Source organism: Callionymus lyra, chromosome 5 (assembly GCF_982586985.1).
Source record: "Callionymus lyra chromosome 5, fCalLyr1.hap1.1, whole genome shotgun sequence".
NCBI classification, from domain to species: domain Eukaryota; kingdom Metazoa; phylum Chordata; class Actinopteri; order Syngnathiformes; family Callionymidae; genus Callionymus; species Callionymus lyra.
The window spans coordinates 22,024,667-22,052,173 of NC_141822.1; the positions used below are offsets into that span (position 1 = coordinate 22,024,667).

Here is a 27,507-nt window from a genome sequence, read left to right on the forward strand (position 1 = left end):
CTCTTGTCATTCAACTTATTGTTGTTTATTTCCTCCTCCTCCAGTCTCTGGTCCTCTGTAGGTGACGACACCGGAAAGTCTCCGCAGTGTGTCGAGGTTACATCTGTTGTGAGAATTAACCCGCGCGCACACGCACGCACGCCGCATTAGAACGTATCCACGGCGCGCCTGCGCAGTGGACGGCAAGCATCTGGCACCACCATCACCATCATCATCATCATCATCATCAGATCCGTACGATGCTCTCTCTCGCACCTCCCTCCATCTCTCCCTCCTCCTCGTCTTCCTCCCCTCCTCACTGGACCGGAGCACAGACGCTCCTCACAGATGTAGCTCCATTTTATATCATCCACGCTTAGAAAAACAAAAAACAACAACAAATCTTTTACCCCTTTCCTTTTTCTGAAATGGCGACGGGTGCAGGATGGCAGCCTCCGTACACCACCTTCAGCACCAAATACGTTACTTCTCCGACCTCCAGCGTCCTGTTCGACGGCGGGCTGACGATGGAGTACACGCAGGACCTGCACCTGAAGATGAGCAAGAAGATAGCGCAGCTCACCAAGGTCTGTGAATGAACGAGTGAATGGGTAGTACCGCTGGAGGAGAGGAGAACACACACAGGGCGCCCTTTTTTATGGTCATGTATTCTGGACTTAAGTACTGTCACATAGAAACATCTGGACTCATAAATCATAATTCTAGGAGAGCCTCTCCATTCTCAGGTGCTTGTTGTTGTTGTTGTTGTTGACAAAAATCGTCCACATTAAGTAGTGTAAACAAGCTTTTTTCAGAATCTAGTGCCACTACTGAGGATCCATGGCTGGATCTAGGGGGGGGTTAAGTTATGTAATCCTGGAGGTACGGAGGTTCTTTGTTGCTCACTTCGAGTCCGGAAGATGAGCGAGTGATTCTGTCTGTTGTCGTAAAAAATGGGGCGATGGAGAATGTTTTTTACGGTCAAAGATTGGTGTTTTTTGTTTTGTTTTCGGATTGGGTCTTACAAGCGTGTGATAGTCCTGCGATGGTGGTTTACGGGGACGTTGAGGAAGGGTTGATCTGATGTGTTTTAACAACATTCGTAGATTTAATACACGTTCAGTAAGTAAGTAAGTAAACGTTATTTGTAAAGAGCCTTTTTATACCAGGTTCACAAAGTGCTTTAACAAACAAAAACAATATACAGTTAAAATACATGCTTTAAAGGGCCAAGACACATAAGACAAACACAGGAGTCCCATAAATTCAGGGAAAAGCCTGCACAAATAAGAAGGTCTTAAGATGTTTCTTAAAGGAGTCAGTAGATCCATCAAACACAGAGAGAGAGGAAGATCGTTCCAAAGCTTAGGAGCAACAGCCTGGAAGGATTTCTCTCCTCTGGTCCTGAAGCGTGTTCAGGAACCATAAGTAGATTCTGATCCACAGACCTCAGAGCCCGAGCTGGGGTGTAAGGCCGGATCAGATCACTGATGTAAGGAGGAGATGTATGGATCTGAAAGTAAGAACCAGAATTTAAAAGTTGATCCTGAAAAAAACCAGCAGCCAGTGAAGAGTTTTAAGGATCGGAGAAATGTAAGTTCTTCTACTACAGCAGGTCAGTTGAAGATACTGCCTGGATGACAACATTACAAAGTATATAATTTGAATGTAGTTGCTTTGGAATTTATTTCCCTCTTGTTTTGTTTTAGCTTTCTCAAATTCGTAAACTTTTTGCAAGCACTGCTTGACAAAAGCTGTTTTCTTCGTACCACACAAGTTTCAAACTCATGGCCGTACATTAATGTCACGTTGAAATCTTGACCTGTAAAAATGCCAGAGTTTCACATGAACTAGGAGACACAGCTTATTGATGTCAACAACAACACAGAGGCTTCCAATAACTGTAAAAAATGTAGAAGGAAAGTAATTTACTTGGAGTCTACAAGAGTAAAAATCCCAGCTATACTCACTGGTGTGGACAGTTGGATGAATATACGTACAGTTTGTTTGGCCAGCAACTTAGAAGGCTGAAGGATTTTGGCCCCTCGTGCGATTAAGTTTATTTTTTTAACTTCATTCTTTGCAACATTTGTATCATGAAGGCACCAAACAAGATGTTTGCAGACAGTGACAGCTCCTGAATGCTGTCTGGGAAGTGTTCGTTATTTAATCTAATAATTACACAATTAACAATGACACTGTCAGAAGCTGAGGGGGAAACAAAAGGTTCAGTTTAAGAACGTCTCGTCTCGTTTTCTTCCCCTTTCCTTGTGTGGGTTTCGGGGGCAGCAGCTTCATCATAGAGGCCCAGACTCACTCTTTGCCCAAGCTACATGGTCCAGCTCTTCCTGACGGACCCCAAGGCGTTCCCAGACCAGCTGAGAGACGTAGTCTCTCCAGCGTGTCCTGGGTGTACCCTGTGGCACATGCCCTGAACACCTCTCCAGGTAGTCGCCCAGGAGGCATCCTTATCAGATGCCCGAGCCACCTCAACTGACTCCTCCCGGATGACCTTTGTTTCTCACCTATCTCCAAGAGAAAGTCAAACCAGTCTATGGAAAAATCTTGTTTTGGCTGCTTTTACCCGTGATTTTGTTTTTTCGGTCACAACCAACTGTTCGTGACCATAGGTAAATGTAGAGAATAGATTGACTGGTATACAGAGATCTTTGCCTTTTGGCTTAGCTCTTTCTATTCAATCTGCTTGTCGATCTCATGCTCCATTCTTCCCTCACTCGTGAACAAGACCCCAAGGTACTTAAACTCCTCCAATTGGGACAAGATATCCCAAACCCGGAGAAGGCTTCCCACCTTGTTCCGACTGAGAACCATGGACTCGGAATTGGAGATGCTGATTCTCATCCCCGCCGCTTCACACTCGGTCGCGAACCTTTCCGGCAAGGACTAAAAGGTCACAGTCTGATGAGGCCAACAGGACTAACTCATCTGCAAAAGGCAGTGACCCAGTCCTGAGCCCACCAAATGCCCGGCTACACCTAGAAATTCTGTCCATAAAAGTTATAAACAGAATCGGTGACAGAGGTCAGTCCTGACCAAGTCCAACCCTCAGTGGAAAAAAGTCAGACTTACAAACTCTGACTCCGTTCTTAAAAGAAAAAGATCATATTTTCCTGTTTGCATTCTTTTAAAGGCAGAGACCACAGGAAAATACAATGATTTAAACATAACATATGAAGCCCTAATGGTTTTGATTCATGGCTGGTTAATATTTACCTCAGATTGGTATGTCCTAATATATCAAGATATTATTTGTGTGTCTTTGTGTTTTTGTGCTTTGCCCAGTTTCTCACAAGATCGGTTGTGCTGAACTCACGCTTGGTATTTATTTTCTGTTTGGCTTTGTTTCTGTCGTCAATAAAGGAATCAAGGAGAAATGGAAAATAGTTTAGAAAATAGATGTATCTCTTAGAAGTAAAATGCATGACTCTAGTCAGATGAAGCAGATCATTATTATTAAAAAAAAAAACTGTAAAAAAAAAAAACTGTAAAAAAAAAAAACAAGAAAAAAAAACAGGCTGTCAATTTCTTCCATAGACTTTTTGTTTTGGGACAAAGGGGTCCAAGAATCAAGCAATAACTAAAACTGTATAAGAGAAGGTCTTTGGAGAATAACGCCAAAGGTTAATGAAGACCTTACTATCACTGGGAATCCCACACCCAATCCAACACATTAAGTAAGTAAGTAAAGTAAAGGTTATTTGTAAAGCGCCTTTCTAGAAAAGGCCAAGACACATAAGGCAAACACAGGAGTCCAAGAATATTAGGAAAAGCCTGCACAAATAAAAATGTCTTAAGATGTTTCTTGAAGGAGTCAGTAGATCATCAAACACAGAGGGAGAGAAGATCCATCCAAAGCTTAGGAGCAACAGCCTGGAAGGATTTCTCTCCTCTCCCTGAAGCGTGTCCAGGAACAATCAGTAGATTCTGATCCACAGACCTCGGAGCCCGAGCTGGGGTGTAAGGCTGGATCAGATCACTGATGTAAGGGGGAGTCTGACCATGAATAGATCTTAAAGTAAGAAGAAGAAGTTGATCCTGAAAGAAACTGGCAGCCAGTTTTAAGGATAGAGGAAATGTGAATTCTTCTACTAGAGCGGGTCAGAATTCTAGCTGCAGAGTTTTGTATTAACTTCGGAGAGACAGCTCCTTCTTGTTTGGACACCAAAATAACTATTACAGTAGTCCAAACGAGGAGACATAAAATCGTGTTATGAGCCAACCTTCATTAATGGCGTCAAAATTTATGACGGAACAATGTGTTTGCTGCATGAAAGTACACATAATTAACAGCCTCTTCCTCCGTAGGTCTTTTCCTTTAAAAACAGCTTCTGTGTCAAGTCTTTATTCCCTAGAGATGGACAGACGCTGAACGAGCGGTGAAACTAGTTAGACACAAAAGGAGAGCAGAGGAAGATGAAGATGAAAGCAGCAGCCACAGCACTGCCCTTGTAATACTTATTCATTATTGAAGGATTGCTTGCTGTTGCATTGAGAACCCATTCAAGTAAAAGATGGTCCAACCTTACTATTTCTCTATATATATCTCTTACCACATCTGTGATATAGAAATACATCTTGGCTAGATTCTTATTTATAGTGAAGGTTTTAAGTTGATAATGATTGGAAAATGTTATTAGAAAATGTATAACCGTAAACAAATAGATTTTAAAAGTGGTCCCCATCCAGTTAGCTTAGAATCCACCTGCTAGAAGAAGCATGTGACTCAACCGTTTTAGCTCCACCGAAAAATTACTGTAACTGCTGTAAATGAGTAAAACTCAACCTCTATATAAGACAAATCTTTTTCAGAGAAACCATAGAAAAAAACAGAACTTAAGCTGATTCAGCGTTATTGTGAGACGTATATTCATGCACTTAAAGTTCTTTTTTTTGTCGAGAAAGCTGTTTTATTCTTGCTGTTATGTTCTACTGTTCATTCTTTGAAACATTAAACTGGTCCGCAGTGGGGAAAAAAAATGATGGGGACACCTGAGGTTGATCCAAATACCACATGAAAAAACTTGTTCCTCTGATAAGAATTTCAACATGTTCCTAAACCTAAACTATTATGAAAGAAAATTGTATTACAGAAAACAATATTGAACATCAATATGTACTCTTTGTCGTGTTCTATTACAGGAGAGGTTGTAAATTAACTGAATTTAATTCTTATGTCCTTGTTCAATCATTTCCCACCTGATGTTTAATATGTGTATTTCTACTTGAGGTGTTATCAATATGGAGATATATAGTGATATTCCTTCCCATGATAATGTATCAATATTCAAAGCTGTATTGATTATTAAAAAAATAATAATTTATTAAATATTTGTTACCATTGTTTTTCTTATGGTTTATAGTTCAATAATGTGTATGTAAAATAAAATAAATCTATATTTTTTACAATTAACATTCAAATATTTACTCCATTTGTTCATTTTTCTGTTGCAATTAAACTTCCGGTCACTAGACGGCCGCAGTCATTCTGTCCTCCGCAGCTACATGAAGATGATGACTGAGGACCAGGGGATACAGTTGACTCCAGCAGCTTTTAAAGCTGATATCTGACATATTTGGTTACAAAACAAATTAAATCTGTTACAACTTAGTCAAGAGTCATGTGGTTTATAAATTCTGCAATGCCAGTGTCCCGGACAATATGACAAAAGCAATATATTATATATACTGTATCTTATACTTTCCCCTAAATTGTGATATGTATGCTATCGCCAGACTCTTGCAAACACACAGTCTTAGATTTTACAGAACTGTGTGTTCATCAGTGGAATTGTGTGTTTAATGCATGTTTGATGTGAAGGGAATTTAACTATAGTATAGTATATAGTACTTTCGATGACTATAGTAAACCAGGGGAAATCTACCCTGTACTTATATTAATCATAATACAATCAGTGGCATTTTAGTGTCTCCTGCGGGTGATTCTTTTCATTACGACTCTCTCTAGAATGCACCTCCTCACCCACATGGTCTAATGTTCCTCATTTAATTCCAGGTAATTTATGCTCTCAACACCAAGAACGACGAGCACGAAGAAGAGATTTCATCTCTTAAGGAGGCCCATGAAGATGAGGTTTGTAAACAACTACATACTGTATACAGAAAGATCATTGACAAATGATTATGATATGTTTGAATGTGAATGAACACATGACTTCAGACACTCAAAGATTAAATAAATGTAAAAGATAAAAACTGACAGAACCACAGTATTTTTGGGAATAGTTTTCTTTTTACTGGACGATAAAGTTTAAAGGCTAATACAATCTCTACCTGGCAAGTTGTGAAAAATCTTCACAGTGATTCCAGTCCTTGACTAGTAGTGGATTTCTATCGGCACGCTGGCTTCAGCCACTTCTTCACTCCGAGCCGTTACTTGCACCAGACGCCGACCCTGATTTTCCGGGGTCACGGTTCCGTCGGTGCAGTTAGACAGACCTGCAGAAGACTTTTCGATGGTTCTCACCCCGGAAAATGACCCCATTAGAAAAACTCTCAAGTCATTCCCAGCAATCATATGAAACCTTACTCCTCCCTACTTCCAGAAAAGGAGAAGAAACAAAAGGCTCCCAAAAGAAACAAAAGGCCATCAGTTTGGTACACACTTCTGTAATGACCTTTTATTAAAATAAATTATAGTCCTCCAATACAATTATTACATCATTGATTCTTCAATAAGTACCAATGGGGCAAAAATAAAAAACAAAATCAATGTTCATTGTATGAAAAGTAGAGTCCCATGGGCTACTTTAGTAGCGTTGTCGGGGTCTTGCACAATATTCAAGTACATTAGTTCAATCATCATATTAAGTAGTTGAATTTAACAGTTGACATTTTAAAACTGATTTTTTAAAAGAATTAAATAAAAAACTTTCTACATTGAAAGGTTGCATTTTTATTGAAAAGTTTGACTCATTAATTTGAATCATGATTGTAGACATAAGGTTTGATATTCCAATTATGGAAAAAGTAAATCTTATTTCAAATTCAATCAGAAATGTTGGTATAAAAGTAGTCAGCAGTCAACACCAAAAGAGTACCATTAGCCAATCATGATGGCGCTATTATGCCTACATTTTAATATTAACTATAAAATGCTATGAATTAAAAACGTTTTTTTTTTTTAATTGTTGGGATTAGAATGTCAAACTCTGTGTTTTTACACCCAGTAATTTGGACCATATTCGATTTTCTTTTACTTAAAAAAACGTCTATCTTTCAATTATTCACTACAAACACTGACACTGAAATGCTGCGATATCAGAGTCTCCGCTCATGACATGTTGTCAGCATTGGTGCCCTCCTGGGTCTTGTGATGTAGCGCTTGTTTACACATTTTGAATAATCCTCAAGTAAACTCTGACATTGATTTTGTCTTCTGTTCACGTTCAGGGAGGTTAGCTACAGTGCCACGTCTGCCAAAACCAACCTTGTGCCACTTTTACATTAGAAGCTAAAGGGGCAGCAATTGCTAAAAATGCAATTATTTCTCACAATGTTGACATTTTAAGTACTTTAAAATATGGATAATGCTAGACCTTGTGTCTCGGATTTTATTTGTGCCGATGTTTCTGTTTTAGTAAGACCCGTTTGATTTAAACACTTTAATGGTTGTGCTAAAACAATAATAGCTTCGATTGTCTGTGACCAGGTTCAACACATCGTGACAGAAACCAGAGACAAGATAATGCAATACAAGAGTAAAATGGCTGACGAGGCGGACCTGAGGCGGCGGTTGGCGGGTCTGGAGGAATCCGTGGAGCTCCACGAACACATGAAGAGACAGGTTGTTCTCACAGTTTACATGAATGGTGTTCCTTAACAACACGTTTACATTATTCATGTGATTTCAAAGTCCTGAACGTTGTCGTGTTCTGCTTTCATCCGCCCAGGCCTTGGCGGAGTTTGAGATGTACAGGCAGAGAATGGAGGATTCCCAGCTCTGTACTGAAGCCCAGCACACACAGCGGGTGGTGTCTATGAGCAGAGAGGTACGACTTCTTTCACAAAATACGCAGAGAATAATAATAAATTAAAAGTAAATAAACTGGTTTTAGAACATAACAATAAGCATTTCTTGTAACAAATATTAGCAATGATAAAAGAAGCATGCTTGTCCATCAAGGAGTAACCATAGCTTTTAAAAATAGACCCACTGAGATTATTTTTGCCCATGTCTGCTCATACTACCATCATATAGTGCCAAGCATGTTCATGACCCTCGCAGAGGGTCATGGGACAGATGGCGTGCTTGGATTATAAACGCCACTGAGGCTCAGATGTACAGCAGCAAAGACAAGTTCCACGAAACTCTTCCCTATAATCTGACATGACCTGGAACCTGCTGAGACAGGGGGGGAAATCAGACCCCCCTGGAAAGCTTCTGGTCCTCATGGTAGTCATTTTCCCCATTACTAAAGAAATCTTCCGCAGACTTGCAGACCCATTATCTTGACGCCTGTAATGGAGATTGGAGCGATTGGTTGCTCAGTAAATTAAAGACTACCACCATGTCTACCATTACCCATTAGAACAATTAAAATAAAGGGGTTGATCTCACTGGTTTTGCTTTTCAAACATGGCAAAACTCCCCCGTCATCGTTTTCAACTACAAAGAAATACTTGCAGTGCAAAAGGGAGACTTCTGTTCTCGGAAAAACAACTGACTATTTGAGTTCAAAGGTCAGTTATAATGGTTTATATAGTCGTTTTTTATTCCTGTATTGCATCCTTGGCGAATGCTCTGCTAATTGCTGGATTTTGTTTGAATTTGATTGTATCGTCGTTCTATTTTTTCCCCGCTGTGAATAATTTTAATGATCATTACATAAATAAAAGCATGTCAGCATTGTGTTAATCTGAGTCCACAAAGAACCCTGAGGAAAACAAAGGCCCTTTTATTCAAGGCCAAATATAACCTCAACGGTAGCTGGTATGTTAATGTGTTTCACTATTATAAACTCTGGGATGCAAGTGTTTATCCCCTTCCTTATTTCTTATTTTCTTTCTATGTTTGTGACTCTTAAATGTATCAAAAAGATTTTAATATTAGTGAACAGAAAATGCAGTTTTTAAAATCAAGGCATCTATTAAAATACACCCTAATTCTACATGGCCCTGAGTTGAAAAAAATGATTCTACCCTAGACATAGAGTCTCTGACAGCCCTGTACAGGGTTTTTAGCATGAACCACCTTTTAAAGTGTCCACCACAGCGTCCTCATATGATTCAGGAAAGGACTTTGACTATGAATCAGTGTTCGTATTTACCTTGAAGTCACAGTTTCTCAGACACTTTCTCTCAGGATGTTTCAGTAGACAACCAATTTCATGGTTCCACGTTATCACAGCAAGTCTTCAAGGTCCTGAAGCAGAAAAAAAGCCCCTGATCATCTAATGTTTTCTGGCAAAATAGAGACAAGCCTTACTGATCTATTTGTTCAGCAGTGTTTTTCATCTAGAAATGTTTTTGACCATTGTTTCTTTCAAGTGGATCCATGAACACTGACTTTAACTGAAGCAATAATGCCTGCATTTTTTTTGGATGTTGCTGGGGGTCTTACTCATCCTTTTGGATGAGTTTTCACTGAAGTCTTGAGGTAATTTTGGTTGGCTGGCCACCCCTTGGAAGGCTTCATATTTTTTTTAACATTTGTGAATGATGGCTTTGGCTGCTATTTGCCGAAGTCCCAAAGTTTTAGACATGGATTTATAAACTCTTTCCAGAATGATAGATGTCAACTAGTTTCTTTCTCATTTCTCCGAATTTCTTTAGATCCTTTTATCTAATTTACTCTGGCAGGCAGATCCTATCTAAGGGATTTCTCAAATGAAAACAGGGGGCAGTAGTGAGACCTGGATGTTCAGAATCAGAATCCTTTATTTGTCCCGCGAGGGGAAATTCGGTTTAAACAACAATATACAAACAAATAAAAAAACAGCCAGAAATAAAATAATAAAATGAAAAAAAATCGAAATAGAATAAAATAGAAATCTGCACCATATTATATATATAACATATTTACAAAAATAACAAGAGGTGCTGTTGATAAAGAAATTGAACACAGGTGATATACATTACACTTTGTAAAACTTAATAAAATTACACTTAAGTTACGTATTAAAAGGGGTGCAGTCATTTTTAAAACAGGGCCACATAGGTTTGGATTTATTTTAAATCTCCCAATAATAAAAACCTTCATTTGAAACCGCATTTTGTTCCGTCTTTGACCAATATTCACATTTTTTAAGCTAATAACTTACAAAGATTTTGAATTTTCGATATCGAAACTGAGACTTGTAATGTTTTGATTTATGGAAAATATTTAAGAAATGATTTCCAAACTCAAAATGGTTACAAAAGGATATAACTGTACTACGATTACATTTGCCATTCATTCCATCTTACTGTCCATCAATCATTATTTATTGATCGTGGAATGTGTTGGAAATTTGCTTTCATGAATCTATGAAAAAAAAGCTCATCAATTAGTCATAATTCAGAGTAGTTTTTGGCTTTCTTCTTCCCTCTCTTCTTCCCGCTAGATCACAGGACTTCACCTTTCATCCCAAGCAACATTTTTAGCTATTACTTTCTCCTTCATGTTTCATGGATGTATTTATGAGAAGTCAAGTCGTTGAGATGGTTGTAGCACTTGTTAGGTAATAAATCCAATATCTCTCCCAGTTGAAAGGAACCACCTCTCTCCGACCCGAGCAGCTAGCGCCGCGGCACCAGCTCCATGCATGCGGCTAAAAAGAGAATAGATCATTTCTTGTGGTTTCAATAGGTGGAGGAGATGCGTCGGGATTTTGAGGAGAAGCTGCGGGCGTTCAGCCAGGCTCAGACCCAGTTTGAGGCAGAAAAACGTCGAGCACTTGAAGAGCTGAGGTCCACCCACCGCCAGGAGGTGGAAGAACTCCTCAACAATCAGCAGAACCAAAGCGCCACCTCCACTGAAGACCAGGAAAAACTGGCAGAGCTCCATAGACAAGAGGTGGGATACGACTCAGAGAAAAGGGAATAGTTGAATAGAGTTATAGTGGTTGGATGACCTTTGGTGGGGTTTTGTATCCTTAAGTGCTGTTGTGCAGTTGGCACTTGACCCTCAGAAGATCGTTACATGTCATCAACTTCTTTTATTGCCATTTTTTGCTCCAATCAACCGTAATCTCAAATTATAGCCTTGCACTCTTTTAGACATGTCGATGCAAAATTAATAGTTACATGGGCATTAAAAAATTCATGCACTTAGGTTGAGGCGTTAATGGAGCGAGTTGAAGAGCTTTCCAAGGATAAAGTCCGAATGGTGGAGGAGTATGAAGCCAAGCTGGGCAAGGCTCAAGAGTACTATGAAAGAGAATTGGACGCCATGACCCGGACACACCAACTCACAACTGAGAATCTGCTGGCCTGGAAGCGGACAGAGGTAATACCATCAATCCTTCAGTGGAATTATTACATCATGAGACATATTTCTCTCGTCTAATTCAGGTCGAGCTGAGGAAAGAGTTCCAGGCCCAGGAGGCAGCTCTCCAGCGGTCCTTGTCCAAGCTCAGGAGTGAACTTCAGAAAGCCCAAGAGGAGGCCAGAGAGAACCGAGACAAGACCAACAGACTTCAGACATCACTGGTCAACGCTGAGGGAACCATCAAAGTAGGTCGACAAACATCAAAAGTATTTCCTGCTTTTACCCTTGTGTTATCTCTATCTTGTGTTATTGTGTTATCTCTGGGTCAAGGTGACCCGATAACAAACGTTTTTGTGGTATTCCCTTGTGTTGTCTCTGGTTCAACTTCCCTGGCTTAAACGAAATATATATGCAGTGGTGGAGGTATTAAATAGCCAACCCTACTTTGGAATGTGGAGACGTCAGGCTCAAGTAGAGGAACCAGACAAAAAAGCGATTTCATTGAAATCTGTGCCAGACAGGGCATTGATGTGAGCTTACATCAATGGCCACGTTTGAACACTTATAAGAGGGAAGAGAGGGAAAGTGTTGGGCAGGTATGGAGACAGAGCAGAAATACTAATGGACAGTTAGTGATGGATTTTGCTAAGCGGATGGAGATAGCTTACAGAATATCCTTTGGAAAGATTAATGACTGGGAAGAGGAAGAGAGTGAATGTATCAAAAAATGTAATGGAAAAATGTTCAGGGAGAAGGTAATAGAATCTTTGGGTGGTCAAAAAGAATAATAAAGGTTGAGAAGGTGGAATTGAAAGCGTGGTCTTCAGTGAGTTTCATAGAAGCCACTGGATGGCAAAAAAAGAAGATAAAGATACAGTTAGCCGAGGCAAGGATGGGGAGTCCATTAAAAATACAATAAACTCCATTTTAATGATCAAAATGTTCCCTATCCTGAACTCTGTTGTGCGTTATAGAACCTGCACAAGCAGCTGGAGGAGGCGATACAGGATGGGGAGATCTGGGTGATGCAGCTTAAGGACACTGAGTACGAGCTGGAGGGCAGCAGAGAGCGAGTCCAACAACAAGCCACTGAAATCCTCCACAAAGCCGGTAAGATCCATGAGCTTAAGATAAAAATGTTTACTAAATATTCTGGATAAAACAAAATATGCAAACATATGAATACACAGCAATACATTTCTTCTTCTCCAGGTCAAATTGGATCATTGCAGGCCACTCAGATGTCCCACGAAGCCACCATTAGAAACCTGGACCAGGAGCACACAAGGCTGAAGGACAGGTTGAGCCGTTTAGAGGAGGAGAGACTGTCGCTGCTCAACCAGAGCCAAGCAGTCAGTGAGCAGCACAAACAACAAGTTATCAAACTAGAACAGGTGATTGTGCCTCAATCTGTAGGGGTTCACGATGTCACTCAGTGAACTGGAGTTCTTCTTTTTTGGTTTAGTCTCTTCGTGAGGAGCACCAAGGTTATGAGAAGGAGCTGACCAGGCTGAGGGCCAACTATGAAGAAGAGGCTCATCGATATAAAGAAGCGCAGGTCAGAGCGTTGGAGGAGCTTGAGAAGAAGCATCAGGCCATGAGGGAGGACGCGCAGCAGGAGAAGGAGGACGAGAAGAAAATCCTGATAAAGGTGAGAAACTCATTTCCATCAAAATTCAATTCCACTGCTGGAGTTAAACATTAAGACATTGAAGGGTTGTGTCACTTTAATGTAGTTTTTCCAGAACTGTTAGATGACCATGGTTTAGTCGACTGTGGGTTCGAAGAATTCACTTCTTCTGTCTGGTAACCACCGGGAGGAATTACCATTTGCGATGTTTCTCTAGTTCCTGATCTCTACTGCCTCCCTAAACCCACTCACACAAGCCCACACGTCAACTGGACTGTCTTCACAAATGCCTTTTCCTCCCTCCCTTGTCCCACTTTCAATGGAATGAAAGAAAAACAGAATCCTGGCACCATCCTTCCAAAACAATACAACAGCTCCTCTGCAGTAAAAGACGAGTGCAAATCTGCTCAAGCTGTCCAGCCAGACTCAGGCAAAGACATTACGACTGTCTATTTGTCTTTGAGACTGTGAGATGATAGGGACTAGGCAAGGCCCGGGATCTCAATAACATCTGCAAATATACCATTAGCCATCAATTTACCATTTACATTTCTATCCTTTTAGAAAATGAGTCAAGAGTTTGAGATCAAGCGAATGTCACTGGAGGAGCAGCGGGATTGTCTCCAACAGCAGCTCGACAACCTGAGGGAGGAGCTCTCTGCAAAAGTCAACATGGCTAACCAGGAGGTAATAAACAACAAAAAATAAACTCTTTAAGGAAGATTTCTCTGCTCACCTCTTGATTACTCTGATGTCAACCTTTTTTTTTTGTCTCTCAAGGTGTCTCACCTCCAGGAGCTGGTCAGGGAGGGAGAGCAGAACGTCAACACAGCTCAGTCACAGGTTTTATGTCTTAAAGATACGCAGGAAAAACTCAAGATCGAGCTGGACGCCACAAGAGGACGAGTACGGGAGACCAGCAACATGCTCACTGACCTCCAGGTGAAAGATCATAGATCCATAAATACACTACTACTGTAGGCTGTTTTAAGATGATACACCTTTCAGGAACAATATTACATATTTGTGCAACAATAAAATAAATACACAAATGAATTGAAATTGGTAGAACATTAGTAAAATATTGGGAATGTTATGATAAGAATGTGTTCGGGGACCAAGCGGACCAGTAATGTCTTCATTAGAAAGTGTAGCTCAGACCGGGAGATCTGCCTTGGGAGTAAACACAGAGAAGTCAACTAGCCAGCGCATTTTGGATTGAAAACTTGGCAGATTTTGCTAAAAAGTCGGCAAGTTGACAACAGTGCCTTATTAGGAACCCAAGCTCATGAAGAAGGCTGTATATTTAAGTTGACAATGAGATGCTGCATTGATCTACTGGTCTGTGTCGATATCTGGACTTGAGAGGCTTGTAGTTGGATGCGATGATTTGGGCTCCAACACCTTCAATAAGTCCAGTTTTTAGGTTGTTAGTTCTCACAAGCAAGACTATATGACAAGTGTTTCTAATTTGGTGTGTACGATACAACTCACACATCACACAAACCACATCTTTATCATCCAAAAATATCATACCTTCCGCATAATAGTTCCTCGTTAATCGCAAGATACACATTATCGACACAGCACAGATAAGTAGTGATGTGTTGATGAAGCTTGATGAAGCAGTGTCAACGTTTTGGAGGTCAGTAGGTGGTGCCCTTTAAAAATGACAAGGTTTCAATGGTAATAGCTGTTCAACGCAATTGATTATAGAGAAGAGAGTGACATCTAGTGGACTCTGCTAATTAAGACACTGTTTCCTGAAGCTTTATTAACACATCACTACTTATTGGTACTGTGTATCATGTTTGTTTCATCCTGACAAAGCCACAGTAAAAAGGGAACTACACAAAGCACAAGGGAAATACACACACACACACACACACACACACACACACACACACACACACACACACACACACACACACACACACACACACACACACACACACACACACACACACACAGATAGGATGAAAAAGGATCAGGTGTGTGTACTGAAGGTAGGTCGGCCACAACTCCTGATTCCCCCCTGTCTGGCGGGGAAAAAAGACATGAGAGAAAAACAACAAGCATGGCTCCATTTGCATCATCTCACGACCTCGAATGTGGACAGGAATACTACAGTTCCAAAATAAACGCATCGGACTTCTGTACTAATCATGATTTATTCATGTGTTCAGGAGGAGATTGAGACCCAAAAACAGCAGCACGATGCTCGAGTCATGTCCATCAGGACGGAAGAGAAGCAGAAGATGGACAAAATGGTGGACGACTTGGAACAGAAGTGGCGATGTGCACTACGGTGAATGAAACTTACAGTTGTTTGTAGCTGTCAAACATTCACATCATTGCAGTTTGAAACACTGAAACGGTGCATGTGTTGGGTTAATGCAGTGAGGAGATGCGACTGCTGAAAGATGAGCTCAACGAAGAGTACGAGGCAGACAAGCAGGCGGCCCTGACCCAGGTCTCCCAGCAGAAGGATATCGATATGATGGCCGCCCGGGAGAGCTGGCAGAGGAAGGTAGAGGACCTTCTAGAGCAGGTAGGAACACATCTTTTTTTTGGTTTGTATTACAACTAATCTGATGTTTATCTGCAGAGATAAACCCACCCATCATTAATACCTGATGTTCAGGCTGTAGTTAAAACTGTGCTGCAGAAGAAAGAATCTGGCTGAAGCTCAGCCGAGCCGAAGCCTCTGGGTGATTCTCATCTCTGCTGAGTCACAAGTGAATCTTCAAAGAGGCTCTTCCTTACATAGCCTTACATAAATATTTAGTGACAAGCTAGAGGCAGCAACTCCTCCTGAAGGAATTGGGACAATTTTAGAGACTCATCTCACGTCATGACCCTGATAATAAAACCAAAGTGAACGCGTGTCAACATCTTGTCGGGAAAATAAAATCCACCATCAGTGTCTTTGTTAACTTGTGATGGAATTACAGTTATCTCGACGTTTTTAATTAACTCAGACTCATTCATTCTGATCATAGTTATGTAACATTTGAGTGGGACAATAACATTCCATTAGTTCAATAGCATTTTTTAATATTATATTTGATTGTGATTTACTTTAAGATATAATTCAACTTTATTTTCACTGTGCAGTTGAAATACATACCAACACTAGAATATATTGCGATGAATTGTGATACTGTAGGAACAGGGATATTTCTTTCTAGTATAAGTCTGAGAACTTGACTCTGCAGAATTTAAAGACCACATGAATCTGAGGAAGTAAGTTTGTTTCAAAAAACGTAATATGTCAAAATATCAGCTTTAAAAGCTGCTGGATACTCAGGGCACTCCGGTTTCCTCCCACAGTCCAATAATATACAGAGGTTGATTTAGAACTTGGGGAAATTGTCCGTAGGTATGAGTGTGTGTGTGAATGGTTGTCTGTCTTTGTGTGCCCTGCGACAGACTGGCGTCCTGTCCAGGGTGTCCCCTGCCTCTTGCCCAATGAAACTGTGATAGGCTCCAGTCTCCCCACGACCCGATAAGGGATAAAGCGGTAGAAAATGAATGAATTAATGAAAAAGCTGTATCCTCAGGTCCTTAGTCATCATTGAGATATCGTGGGATTTCATTTTTTCAGCTTTGGATGATAAAGTGACTGCTGAAGTTTAATTTCAACATAAAATAAAAACACTATGAATAATTGCGTGTTAACTGTAAATAAAACACACATTTTTTTTAAATTTATACAGTACTGTCAAATATTGATATGTTATCATGATCTTTTTTACATGATATTTAAGTGTATTAATGTTTACTTGCACCACTAATATTGACGGTGTTAAGATACAAGGTTAATTTAATCATGCATGAATATGCTCATATATCATCATATTCAAAATAATATATTTAATCGTTAAAGAAATAGATTTAATTGTTAATTCTAAGAAAATATTTCGATTAAGTGGACCACGAGAAACAGAAAAGTCATACACACACAGAAGAGTAGAAATTAATATTTCTCACAGACACTAATTTGCAAACACATCATCGAGAAAAACAAATGTTCTTGTTGGTCATTAGAAAATCTCAATATTCCACTAGGAAGCAATATTTTGTTCTGACAGGAAAATCTTTGACCACAAGGAACGGGAAAAACATTCTAAATTGCGGTGGAGGCTGGAATATATGAATATGAGACTTTCATAACTGATTAAACAAAATAATTTATCTCTGGAGAGATGTCCATCTGTAAGATAACAAATATTATTCCCATCCTCACAATAAGCCCCATCCTATGGATAAGAGGTTTTGAAAGAGGCTGCAAAGATACAGATATTTATAAAGATATACTTTATGAATCCTAAAATAGGAAATGAATCAGACAGAAGTAAACAGAAGAACATATTACAAACACATATTAGGAGGAAGAGCCTACAATGAAAAGTAAAAGACAGATACATGCCGTATAGAGTTATAGACAGAGAAGTAAGTAGATATGACTTATGTATCTAAAACAAAACCATGACAGTGCAATGGAACTGATGAAGTCACGTCACAGTCGGGTCAACAGATGGGGAGGATTTTAAACAGATAATCACTGATGTGGAAGTGAACTCTCTTTGTGGAGCTTAAGGTCACATTAACACGGTGAAAACACACGTCTGGGGTCCACAAATGTTACTTTATTATCACTGTGAATTTATTTATTATGAAACCTCCGGTGAGCCTTTGATCGGCTGCTTGAAACGTAAGCTCCTGCAATAATTGCCAAAAACAGTCGTTTTAACGACTACTTGTCCGGATATTATGCTCATATCACTTAAGATATGTCTCAAGCATCTCGGATCTATGATCGTGATGCTCTTTTCAACATCAGAGAGTCGATGGAGGACTTCACTCGCGACCGTTACCAACGTCCGGTGAACGTGTTTCCGGCTCCGCTTCTCATCGACTCGGACTCTGTGGAATATCGTTTGATCTCTCGAGTACCGGGCGATTTCCACAAGGGATCGAGTCGGGCTGGAGTTCAGGTCAGGATGAGACGTGCAGTTGCGATCGCTCGGAACAACTCTGACGTCATCGAACGTCATCGTTGTTTGATCGACATTCCTCTCACTGTGTGTGATGACACATCAGCGCTGCCGTCTGTCCAGACCTCAACGAAAGGTGGTAAGATTTTTTCATTTCCTCTCTTTAATTCGACTTTTACAACCGAGTTGAACTTCAGTGACAGCTGGTACCCACGTGACCGCTGTTCGCTTCAAAAGATCCCGCTCTGCGCGCCTGTCAGTGACGCGGCGTCGTCAGTGACGTCATCGGTGCTGAATGTGGGACTTCTTAATGTTCGCTCAATTACTAATAAATCCTTTATTCTTAATGATCTTTTCACAAGAGTTAATTTGGATTTATTATGTCTTTCTGAGACTTGGCAGAGAGAGGAAGAGTTTATTCATCTGAACGAACTCTGTCCAGTAGGGAGCGCTGTCCTGGGGAAGCCTCGCCTCTCTGGTCGTGGAGGAGGTCTTGCTACTGTTTTTAGGGAGAGTTGTTCTTGCAAAGTGATTCAGACACAGGAATTCACTTCTTTTGAGTCTCAGATGATCTTGGTTGGTTCTACAAGACCTTTCTATTGTGTGTCAATCTACCGTCCGCCTGGTCCTGCGGCGATGTTCTTGAAAGACTTTAGTGACTTCTTATCTTCCATTATTCAGATGGAATCTGTTCTTATTCTTGGAGACTTTAATCTTCATGTTGATGACGTCACATCTTGTTCTGCTAAAGAACTTTTAACTTTAACTGAAGCCTTTAATTTTGAGCAACATGTTTCTGAACCCACTCATCAAAAAGGCCACATTTTAGACTTAGTTTTTACTCTTGGCCTGAACATTTCTAATGTATCTGTACATGATGTCCATCTGAGTGATCATTCTCTTGTCTTGTTCAACCTGGACTTCATCCCTGAACCTAAGCCTTTGAAAGTTAGGTCTCAGAGGCGTGTCATCTCAGCCGATACTGCAGACAGTTTTTCTGCTATGTTTGACCGTCTTTCCTTTGATGACTGTCCAGATGTGGACAGTTTGATTCACTGTTTTACTGATCATTGTGTTGAAATACTGGATCAAGTGGCACCTGTTAAATCGAACTTGAAAATTCAGAAAAAACGGTGCCCTTGGACAAATGAAGATCTCCTGAGTCTGAAGAGACTTTGTCGAAAGACTGAGCGTCTCTGGAAGTCTACTAAACTTGAGGTGCACAGACTTCACCTCAGGGATCTGTTGACTTCTTACAATGAGATGGTAGAAACTGCTAGATCTGATTACATCAGAAAACTGGTAGCAGCAAATAGGAAAAACCCCAAAGTTTTGTTTGACACGATTAATTCTCTCGTGTCTCCTGCTCCTCAAATCACGCCGGTCTTCTGTGAAGCTGACAGCAATGCATTGTTGAGATTTTTCATTGACAAAATTAAATTGATCAAAGAGAAAATCTCTCCCCCTTTGTTGGGAACCCCTACTGTCTCTGAGCCCATCTCCTTCTCTTGGTCATCCTTCTCTGCTGTATCTTTGGGTGATATTTCAGCACTAGTGAACAAGATGAAACCCTCCTCTTGCTCAGATGACGTCCTTCCTTGTAGGCTTTTTATCAAAGTATTTGATGTAATTGGCCCCTGGGTTACCAATATGGTGAACCTCTCCCTTTCCACAGGGGTTTTTCCCAATGCATTTAAACATGCCATTGTGGAGCCTCTGCTCAAAAAACCAGGCTTAGACCCAACTGACCTCAGTAATTTCAGGCCTATTTCTAAGCTCCCTTTCTTGTCCAAGATCTTGGAGAAGGTGGTGTCCGAGCAGCTGTCTTTGTTCTTGGATCAGAGCGACATCCATGAGAAGTTTCAGTCTGGCTTCCGTAAACATCACTCTACGGAGACAGCTTTACTGAAAGTGTCCAGTGACATCATGATGTCGGCTGACTCTGGTAAATTCACTGTTCTGGTTCTCTTGGATCTGTCGTCAGCCTTTGACACAGTTGATCACCAGATCCTGCTGAGAAGACTAAGGGATGAAGTGGGACTGTCTGGGTCTGTGTTAGAATGGTTCTCATCTTACCTTTCTGGGCGCAGTTTTAGTGTATCTGCCAATCAAATGAGGTCTGAATCGGCAGATCTGTTGTGTGGAGTCCCTCAAGGTTCTGTTCTGGGTCCTTTATTGTTTTTGCTGTACTTGATTCCCCTTGGTAAAATCATTCAGAGATTTCCAGATGTTTCTTATCACATTTTTGCTGATGACATCCAGCTCTACTGCTCTTTTGACCCAACTGAGCCGCAAAGGCTGAACAGCTTAGTCAATTGTTTGCTAGAAGTCAAACAATGGCTGAGTGAAAACACTTTACAGCTTAATGTGGACAAAACTGAAACTCTGGTGATTGCTCCTGATGATAAGATTCCAGGGTTGAGTCAGTACTTGGGTGACTTAGGTCAGTCTGTCAAACTGAGCCTGAGAAACCTGGGTGTTGTATTTGATAAAGACATGTCTCTTGTTCAACACTGCAGAAAACTGACCAGAAACTGTTTCCTTCAACTGAGAAAAATCTCTAAACTTAGGAAAATGTTGTCACAACATGATCTGGAGCTTGTAATCCATGCGTTTGTTTCTTCTCGTCTGGACTATTGTAACAGTTTGTTTTCATGTCTTAACAAGAAGGAGCTGTCTCGTCTGCAGTTGATTCAGAACTCTGCAGCGAGAATTCTGACCCGCTCTAGTAGAAGAACTCACATTTCTCCGCTCCTTAAAACTCTTCACTGGCTTCCAGTTTCTTTCAGGATCAACTTTAAAATTCTGGTTCTTACTTTCAGATCTATTCATGGTCAGGCTCCTCCTTACATCACTGATCTGATCCAGCCTTACACCCCAGCTCGGTCTCTGAGGTCTGTGGATCAGAATCTACTTATGGTTCCACGCACACGGCTCAGGACCAGAGGAGAGAAATCTTTTCAGGCTGTTGCTCCTAAGCTTTGGAACAATCTTCCTCTCTCTTTGCGCTTGATGGAGTCTACTGACTCCTTTAAGAAACATCTTAAGACGTTTCTATTTGTGCAGGCTTTTCCTTGAATTTCTCGAACTCCTGTGTTGTTCTCTGTGTTGTCTTGATCTTTGAAGTATGTACTGTTTTGAGTATTGTTTTGATTGTTAAAGCGCTTTGTGACCCTGGTCTCGAAAAGCGCTATATAAATATATATTACTTACTTACTTACTTACTGTCCACCTGAGCCTCAAACTGTCGCGTGACCGGCCAAAGCCAAGCTGTTGTCCGAGATGAAGTGTAAATCATGTGTCCTGGACTTTGGTGCCATCTCTGGTCCTCTGGCATCTCCCTCCTACTTCCTTGTTTCTCCTGCTCCTGTGCTTTAAGTACTTTTCTGGTGAAGAGGAAGAACTTAATCCTTGTGTTATCTCAGGGTCAAGATGACCCGGAGGCCAGAGGAAAATGTGTTTTCGGTATCCCTTGTGTTGCCTCTGATGTTGACCAATATTTGCTGAAGTACAAGCAAAGCTACAAAGGTCTCAACAAGAATACACCTTCATTATTCATCCAATAGTTTTCGTATTTCATTTAGTTTCTATGGCGATGGGCTGATTGAAATGGCGTGTATGTTGGTTGTTTCCAGATCTCTTTGCTGAAACAGTCTCTGGAGCTTCAGTTGTCACAGTCCCAGTCAGCCCTGCAGCAGCTGCAGTCACAGTTTAACCAGGAGAGAGAGATCCTCAACCAGCAGCTAAAAGGTACCATTTTGTTTCTTGTCAACATCGTGGATACTTGAGTCTCAATTTTTGCACAGTTTGCAAACCTGTTTTTGAAATACTCACCGCAAACATGGAGAGGTTCTGAGAGAACAGAAATGCAACTGTCACATGCACTTGCACACGTATGAAAACTTTGTTGTGGTCAAACATCACAAGAAGAAATGACAATGTTTAATTCCTCTTGACACCAGGTTGACTTGGATCTGCTTTAAAGTGTGGAACTGGGATTAAGCCATTGACACAATGGCCCTGTTATAAAACATCTATTTTTAGTGGGTCACCCTGGTTGTGTTGCTGTTTTAAAGGTCCTATTGCACGTGAATGTTTTGCAGTTAATTGACTTAAGTTTTATCACTAAAACAAGTAGCTTTCATGTCAAATCTCAGCTGCAATAGATGTTTCTGTCACTGACATTCTCTATAAAATAGCACATAACTCCATTTTATAAAATACAGATGTGTTCCAAAACAGTGTGAAGAGAGAGGGGGAGGAGGGAAAGATTAAGTTCAGGGAGATTATGGATTTTACAATTGCCTAAAGAAGCTCTGCCTTCATGTGTACGTTTAGGGAAAGGAGCATAACATTTCTAAATCTTTCTTATTTAAAATATATTTGGTTTAATCTCCTCAAATTAGGATGTATTTTAATATTTTTATGGGGGTCTTTCTGCCCCCCTATTATAAAACAATTCACAGTTAAGAATGCCTCTTTAAGAATCAACTTTTTTGGTATCACTTTTTAGGCTTTTTACAAATTATTGCATTAACTTTTTTTGTTAGGATTTGATTGTACTTCTTTAAATCAAACACATGATTATTATATATATGTATATATATATATATATATATATATATATATATATATATATATATATATATATATATATATATATATAATATATTATATTTTTATTTGTTCAGGATTTTCCTTGATTTTCTGGAACTCCTGTGTGGTTCTCAGTGTTGTCTTGATCTTTAAAGTATATACTTTATTGAATATTGTTTTGATTGTTTAAGTGCTTTGTGACCCTGGTCTGGAAAAGCGCTATATAAATACAAATTACTTACTTAGTTACTTACATGTTTGTGCCCACAGAGATGCAAAGGGAACACCAGAGGAGGGAGCATCGTCTGCAGGAGGCTCACTGCTGCGCTCTGAGCACCATGGAGGAGGCCCGACAACATCAAATCAGGGTAAACCACTCAAAAAAGATAAGAGACACACACTGATCTTCAACTGGATCCACAAGAAGAATCAACAGAGAGAATCATGTGAAAAAGGGTGTTGGATGAACATGTATTTATTGTGTTGTGAGGTGGTTAATAACACATAGAAGAGAACAATATAACATTGGATATACCTTTTGTGCTCTTGGGTGAAAATATACTGTATATATAAAAAAGTGTTTTTGTTTTCTTTAAAAATCATGTTATTCTGATTTTGTAAACATCTGTGAAGCAGACAGGGGAAAAAAATAATACTGAACCCACTGACCCAGGAAGTACTGCTGAGATGAATAATGGTATAAGCAGTCACAAGACATTACCACCCAAGTTGCATTATTTCTGCCACCCAGCGAGGACAAACTTTAAATGTATTGCTTTATTTTGAATTTGTTGGGCATTGCAAAGCAAAAAAATTTGTAAAATTGTATTACTTTGTTGGTTATTTGTGCATCGATCCATGTTGTACCGCTTATTCCTAAACGAAGGTGGCAGGCCCAGTTGCTTATGGGATAATGAAAGATGGTGACTTATTATTGTCATGAAATAAAATTACACACAAAAGCTCTACTACTAACCAAAAACAATTTGATTTAAAAATGTATAACTAATTGGCTGCTATCATGGATTGATATAGTTGCCGAAATCACACCAAGAAATCACTAAACAAAAGTGTATTTACTAACATTACATATATTATTCATTTATTGTTTGCCAGTCATTTTATCATAACGTATGGCAAGATTGTCACTATTTTCTGCTACTGGTTTACTGACCATGAGGCTCTGGTATTTCTCCTTTTAGAAAAGAAAGAAAAATAAAGTAGTAGTAGTAGTCAGACCTGACGTGCACACTTTTAACACACTCAGATTATTTTCTGTTTGCCAATTAGAATGAATGAACTCACCCTAACTCTAATGCTAACAAATTGACCTAACCTAACCCAACCTCATTTCACCATTTCATTAACGTTTTTGCTTTTTTTTTGTTTCAGGCCTTGGAGGAGCGTCTGAAACAAGAGCAGAGGGAGGAGGTTCACGCACTGAAAGAGGCCCACAGGAGGACCCTAGAAATCCTTAGACAGCAGTCGAACCAAGAGCTGCAGACGTTGAGGTTTGAGCTGGAGGACGAGGGCAAAGCAAAGTTAGGTGGGAGAGCACTTGGATCTTTAAATCATAAAAAGTAGACGATTTCTTATCATCAAATCATTTTCCCTTCAGCCTCCCTTCGCGCAGAGTTAAATCACCTCCACGCCACAGCGACCGAGCACCTCAAGCAGATCCACCTTAAAGAGAATTCGGTGGCCAAACACGAGCTGGAGAAGGCGATGGAGCACAGTCGCAAGCAGGTAAGCCCAGGCCCGGAGTTACCCGGCGTACCATGGTGTCCTGAGTGAGCGTTTTGTCATCCAGGAGCAGGAGCTGCTCGTTCGAATCTCCGAGTTGCAGTCAGAGATGTGTTCCCGCAGCAACCGCATCACCGACCTGGACCACGAGATCCACTCTCTGAATGAAACCATCGATACTCTGACCAGAGAGCTGGAGCACAAAGGCAAGGAGGTGCTACGAGTTCGCAGTGAAGCCAACCACCAGATACGGTATATATTGATCAGTCCACACCTTTAATGGTATATCATTGTGTGTTCACACACATGTTTTGTTTTTTAATGTTTCTAGGGCTCATGAGCAAGACTTTGCTAAGAGGCATGAGAGGGAGCTGGGAGAGATGAGTGTTCACCACCACAGAGAGAATCAGATCATGCTGACTGACTTCAACAAGGCCCAGGAGGTCCTCAAAGACAAGATCTCTGCTCTACAGATCATGTCAGTACATGAAAGAATCAATGCTGCCATGATCGTATCCAACTTTATTGATATATTTATGTATTCAATTAAGAAAAAAAAGCATTTTCTTTACATTTAATGATTGAGTGTCATTCCAAATATTCACCAACTTAACTTTGACACATAAACGTGATCATTGCTATTGTGTTGTAAATCTTACATTTGTTTTACACCTGGATTGAGATTGTGTGTCACTGGTCTAGACTGGAGGGCACCGAGGAGAAACTGAGGAACAGAGAGAGTCGTCCAGAAGATCTGCATCTCATTGCAGAGCTCAGAGAGATGGTGACTGAGAGAGAAGCCCTGGTCAAGAAGCTGGTGGTGAGTCACTCACTGTTATCTACTAGTTCAACCCTTGGTATGTGTTCGGGAAACATTGAGAGACAAATCATCTGAATTCAAGTCCAACTTAGGGTAAAATCAAATACTTGAGTTCATTGAACTGCATTGAATTTTTCAACTGAGTTTTTACTTTCACCTTCTACACACAGACACACATTCACAGAAGTACACACCACCACACAAACATACTGTATACTAACTCACGCAAACACATGAATTCTCATACTCACAATAACACCCCCACGCACAAATACATGTTCATACACACAGACACAAATAGAACCACATAAACAGAAATACACAGCAACACACACACAAACAAAAATACATACACACAAGCAAACACAATCACAAACAAAGGGGCAAAAACCCACACAAAACATGTACACAGTCATATATGCAACCGGAAACACCCAGATGCACAAACACATTTACACAAGTACACACAAACACACCAGAACAGAGTAAAACACTCAAACAAACACTCGCAAACAACAAAGACACACACAAACTAACAAATGTCGCACACACACAGGCAAACACAATCACAAACATTTACAAGTACACATTAACACACCAACTCACACACAAACAAACCAACAAACACACACACAAAAAATGCACAGAAACTAAGAAATGTCACACACACTAGCAAACTTGTCCTTCTGTATTTCTTCTGCTAAAGGTCATGACCTCAGGTTGCAGTGTGATGAAGCCTGGAGAATCTTAAATGTGAAGTTTAAACTTATTTTCCGTCAACAGCTCCAAGAATTCTTCCAGCAAACCAGATAAAGACAATACACAAAAATGCAATGCAACAATGTGTATTTGCAAAAGCAAGCCTGTGTCACGCGGGTGACACAGCAGGTTGTTTGTATGGTCTTAATTTGTGTTGATTGTTCTGACTGTTCAGTATGGAGACGGCCTCGCTGAAGAAGCTGTTCAGGAGTCTGTTGGTCATGGCGCACAGTGCTCTGTAGCGCCTACCAGAGGGGAGTGGTGTAAAATGTTCATGAGCAGGGTGAGAAGACGCCACCGTGATGTTGCCTTAACCATCCATCGCAGGATCAGATACAGTTGATCATTAAAATCACCATATTGGATTTTAAATAATACTTTCCAATAAAACGATTTAATTTTTCTTTTACAATCAGAAGTTACGGTTAAGTTATAAGAAAGTAAAATGCTTTGTTCATTGGTCTTTCACTCAAGCTAAGGTTGTCCCTACTTCTAGAAATCTTGATATAAATTCTATGAAAAAGTTGATGTTCAATGTATAGAAACATTTAAACTCCACGTCTTTGTGCTGCTGTGTCTTGATATTATAGTCACTCATGATGATGCAGTTTATACCTTTATATTCTAATATGAACGACCACTGAATTAGTTTTGTCTAGAGAGTCTAGAGACTAAATATCCTTGTTAATCCAACGTAAACTTGAATTATTGGATATGAGAAGAGCATCATTCCTATCGTTTGTAATATTCATGTCTTCATTCAGCTTGTTCTGGGAACGTGGATGACTGGAGCTAATTGGAGCTTCAGATGAAATCATGTTTGGAGAATATTCCATTCTCTAATTTGGATTTTTACCATCGCCTCAGTTTTTTTTTTTTTATATCATCCCTGAATATTCAGCATAAAAAAAAACCATCAGTCAGATTTAATACGGCGTGTTTGTTTCCAGGATGACAAGAAGTTCTACCAGCTGGAGTTGGTCAACAGAGAGACTGGCTTCAACAAGGTCTTCAACTCTAGTGCCAACGTTGGTGTCATCAACCCTCTGATCAAGGTCAGTGAAATAATGTGTCACAGATTCTTGATATATTCATTCATGTGAAGAGAGGGAGATGAGTCGGGGGTTCTCTTTGAAGCTGAATTTGAAGGCTTGGCTGCCAGAAATTATTATTAAAAAAAATTCAGTCAGTCGGTTTGTTTATCAGCTTTTATAAATACTGGTTTCATTTCAAGTTAGTTTGAGCCAAAATTACCCGTTTTATTCATGTTGCTAGTGTAAGGATGAGTTGACAAAAGTACGTAAGTAAGTAATGGTTATTTCTGAAGCGCCTTTCTAGACCAGAGTCACAAAGCAATACGCAGTTAAAATATATACTTTAAAAGACAAACATAGGAGTTCCAGAAAATCAGGGAAAAGCCTGCACAAATAAAAAGGTGTTAAGATGTTTCTTGAAGGAGTCAGTAGATCCATCAAACACAGAGAGAGAGGAAGATCGTTCCAAAGCTTAGGAGCAACAGCCTGGAAGGATT

At 40.1% G+C, this 27,507-nt stretch overlaps 1 protein-coding gene across 3 annotated transcripts in view; it reads left to right on the plus strand.

The window, feature by feature from the left end:
- Nucleotides 1-243: 243 nt before the first annotated feature.
- The window catches only part of LOC148079756 (protein FAM184A-like), a 32,499-nt gene continuing 5,235 nt past the window's right edge, over nucleotides 244-27,507 (plus strand). Inside the window, exons 1-23 of one of the 3 annotated variants that reach the window (XM_087791434.1) lie at nucleotides 246-566; nucleotides 6,014-6,091; nucleotides 7,670-7,804; nucleotides 7,911-8,009; nucleotides 10,808-11,014; nucleotides 11,273-11,446; nucleotides 11,512-11,673; nucleotides 12,403-12,538; nucleotides 12,641-12,822; nucleotides 12,894-13,079; nucleotides 13,623-13,745; nucleotides 13,839-14,000; nucleotides 15,245-15,366; nucleotides 15,459-15,609; nucleotides 21,694-21,808; nucleotides 22,925-23,022; nucleotides 24,047-24,200; nucleotides 24,273-24,400; nucleotides 24,465-24,649; nucleotides 24,729-24,875; nucleotides 25,100-25,217; nucleotides 26,152-26,259; nucleotides 26,927-27,031. In XM_087791434.1, coding sequence (XP_087647560.1) covers nucleotides 408-566; nucleotides 6,014-6,091; nucleotides 7,670-7,804; nucleotides 7,911-8,009; nucleotides 10,808-11,014; nucleotides 11,273-11,446; nucleotides 11,512-11,673; nucleotides 12,403-12,538; nucleotides 12,641-12,822; nucleotides 12,894-13,079; nucleotides 13,623-13,745; nucleotides 13,839-14,000; nucleotides 15,245-15,366; nucleotides 15,459-15,609; nucleotides 21,694-21,808; nucleotides 22,925-23,022; nucleotides 24,047-24,200; nucleotides 24,273-24,400; nucleotides 24,465-24,649; nucleotides 24,729-24,875; nucleotides 25,100-25,217; nucleotides 26,152-26,259; nucleotides 26,927-27,031 — 3,234 coding nt within the window. In that variant the 5' untranslated portion in view covers nucleotides 246-407. Of the gene's footprint in view, nucleotides 567-6,013; nucleotides 6,092-7,669; nucleotides 7,805-7,910; nucleotides 8,010-10,807; nucleotides 11,015-11,272; nucleotides 11,447-11,511; nucleotides 11,674-12,402; nucleotides 12,539-12,640; nucleotides 12,823-12,893; nucleotides 13,080-13,622; nucleotides 13,746-13,838; nucleotides 14,001-15,244; nucleotides 15,367-15,458; nucleotides 15,610-21,693; nucleotides 21,809-22,924; nucleotides 23,023-24,046; nucleotides 24,201-24,272; nucleotides 24,401-24,464; nucleotides 24,650-24,728; nucleotides 24,876-25,099; nucleotides 25,218-26,151; nucleotides 26,260-26,926; nucleotides 27,032-27,507 lie in introns of all 3 variants that reach the window. The other 2 variants (XM_087791436.1, XM_087791435.1) reach the window with 2 other exon arrangements.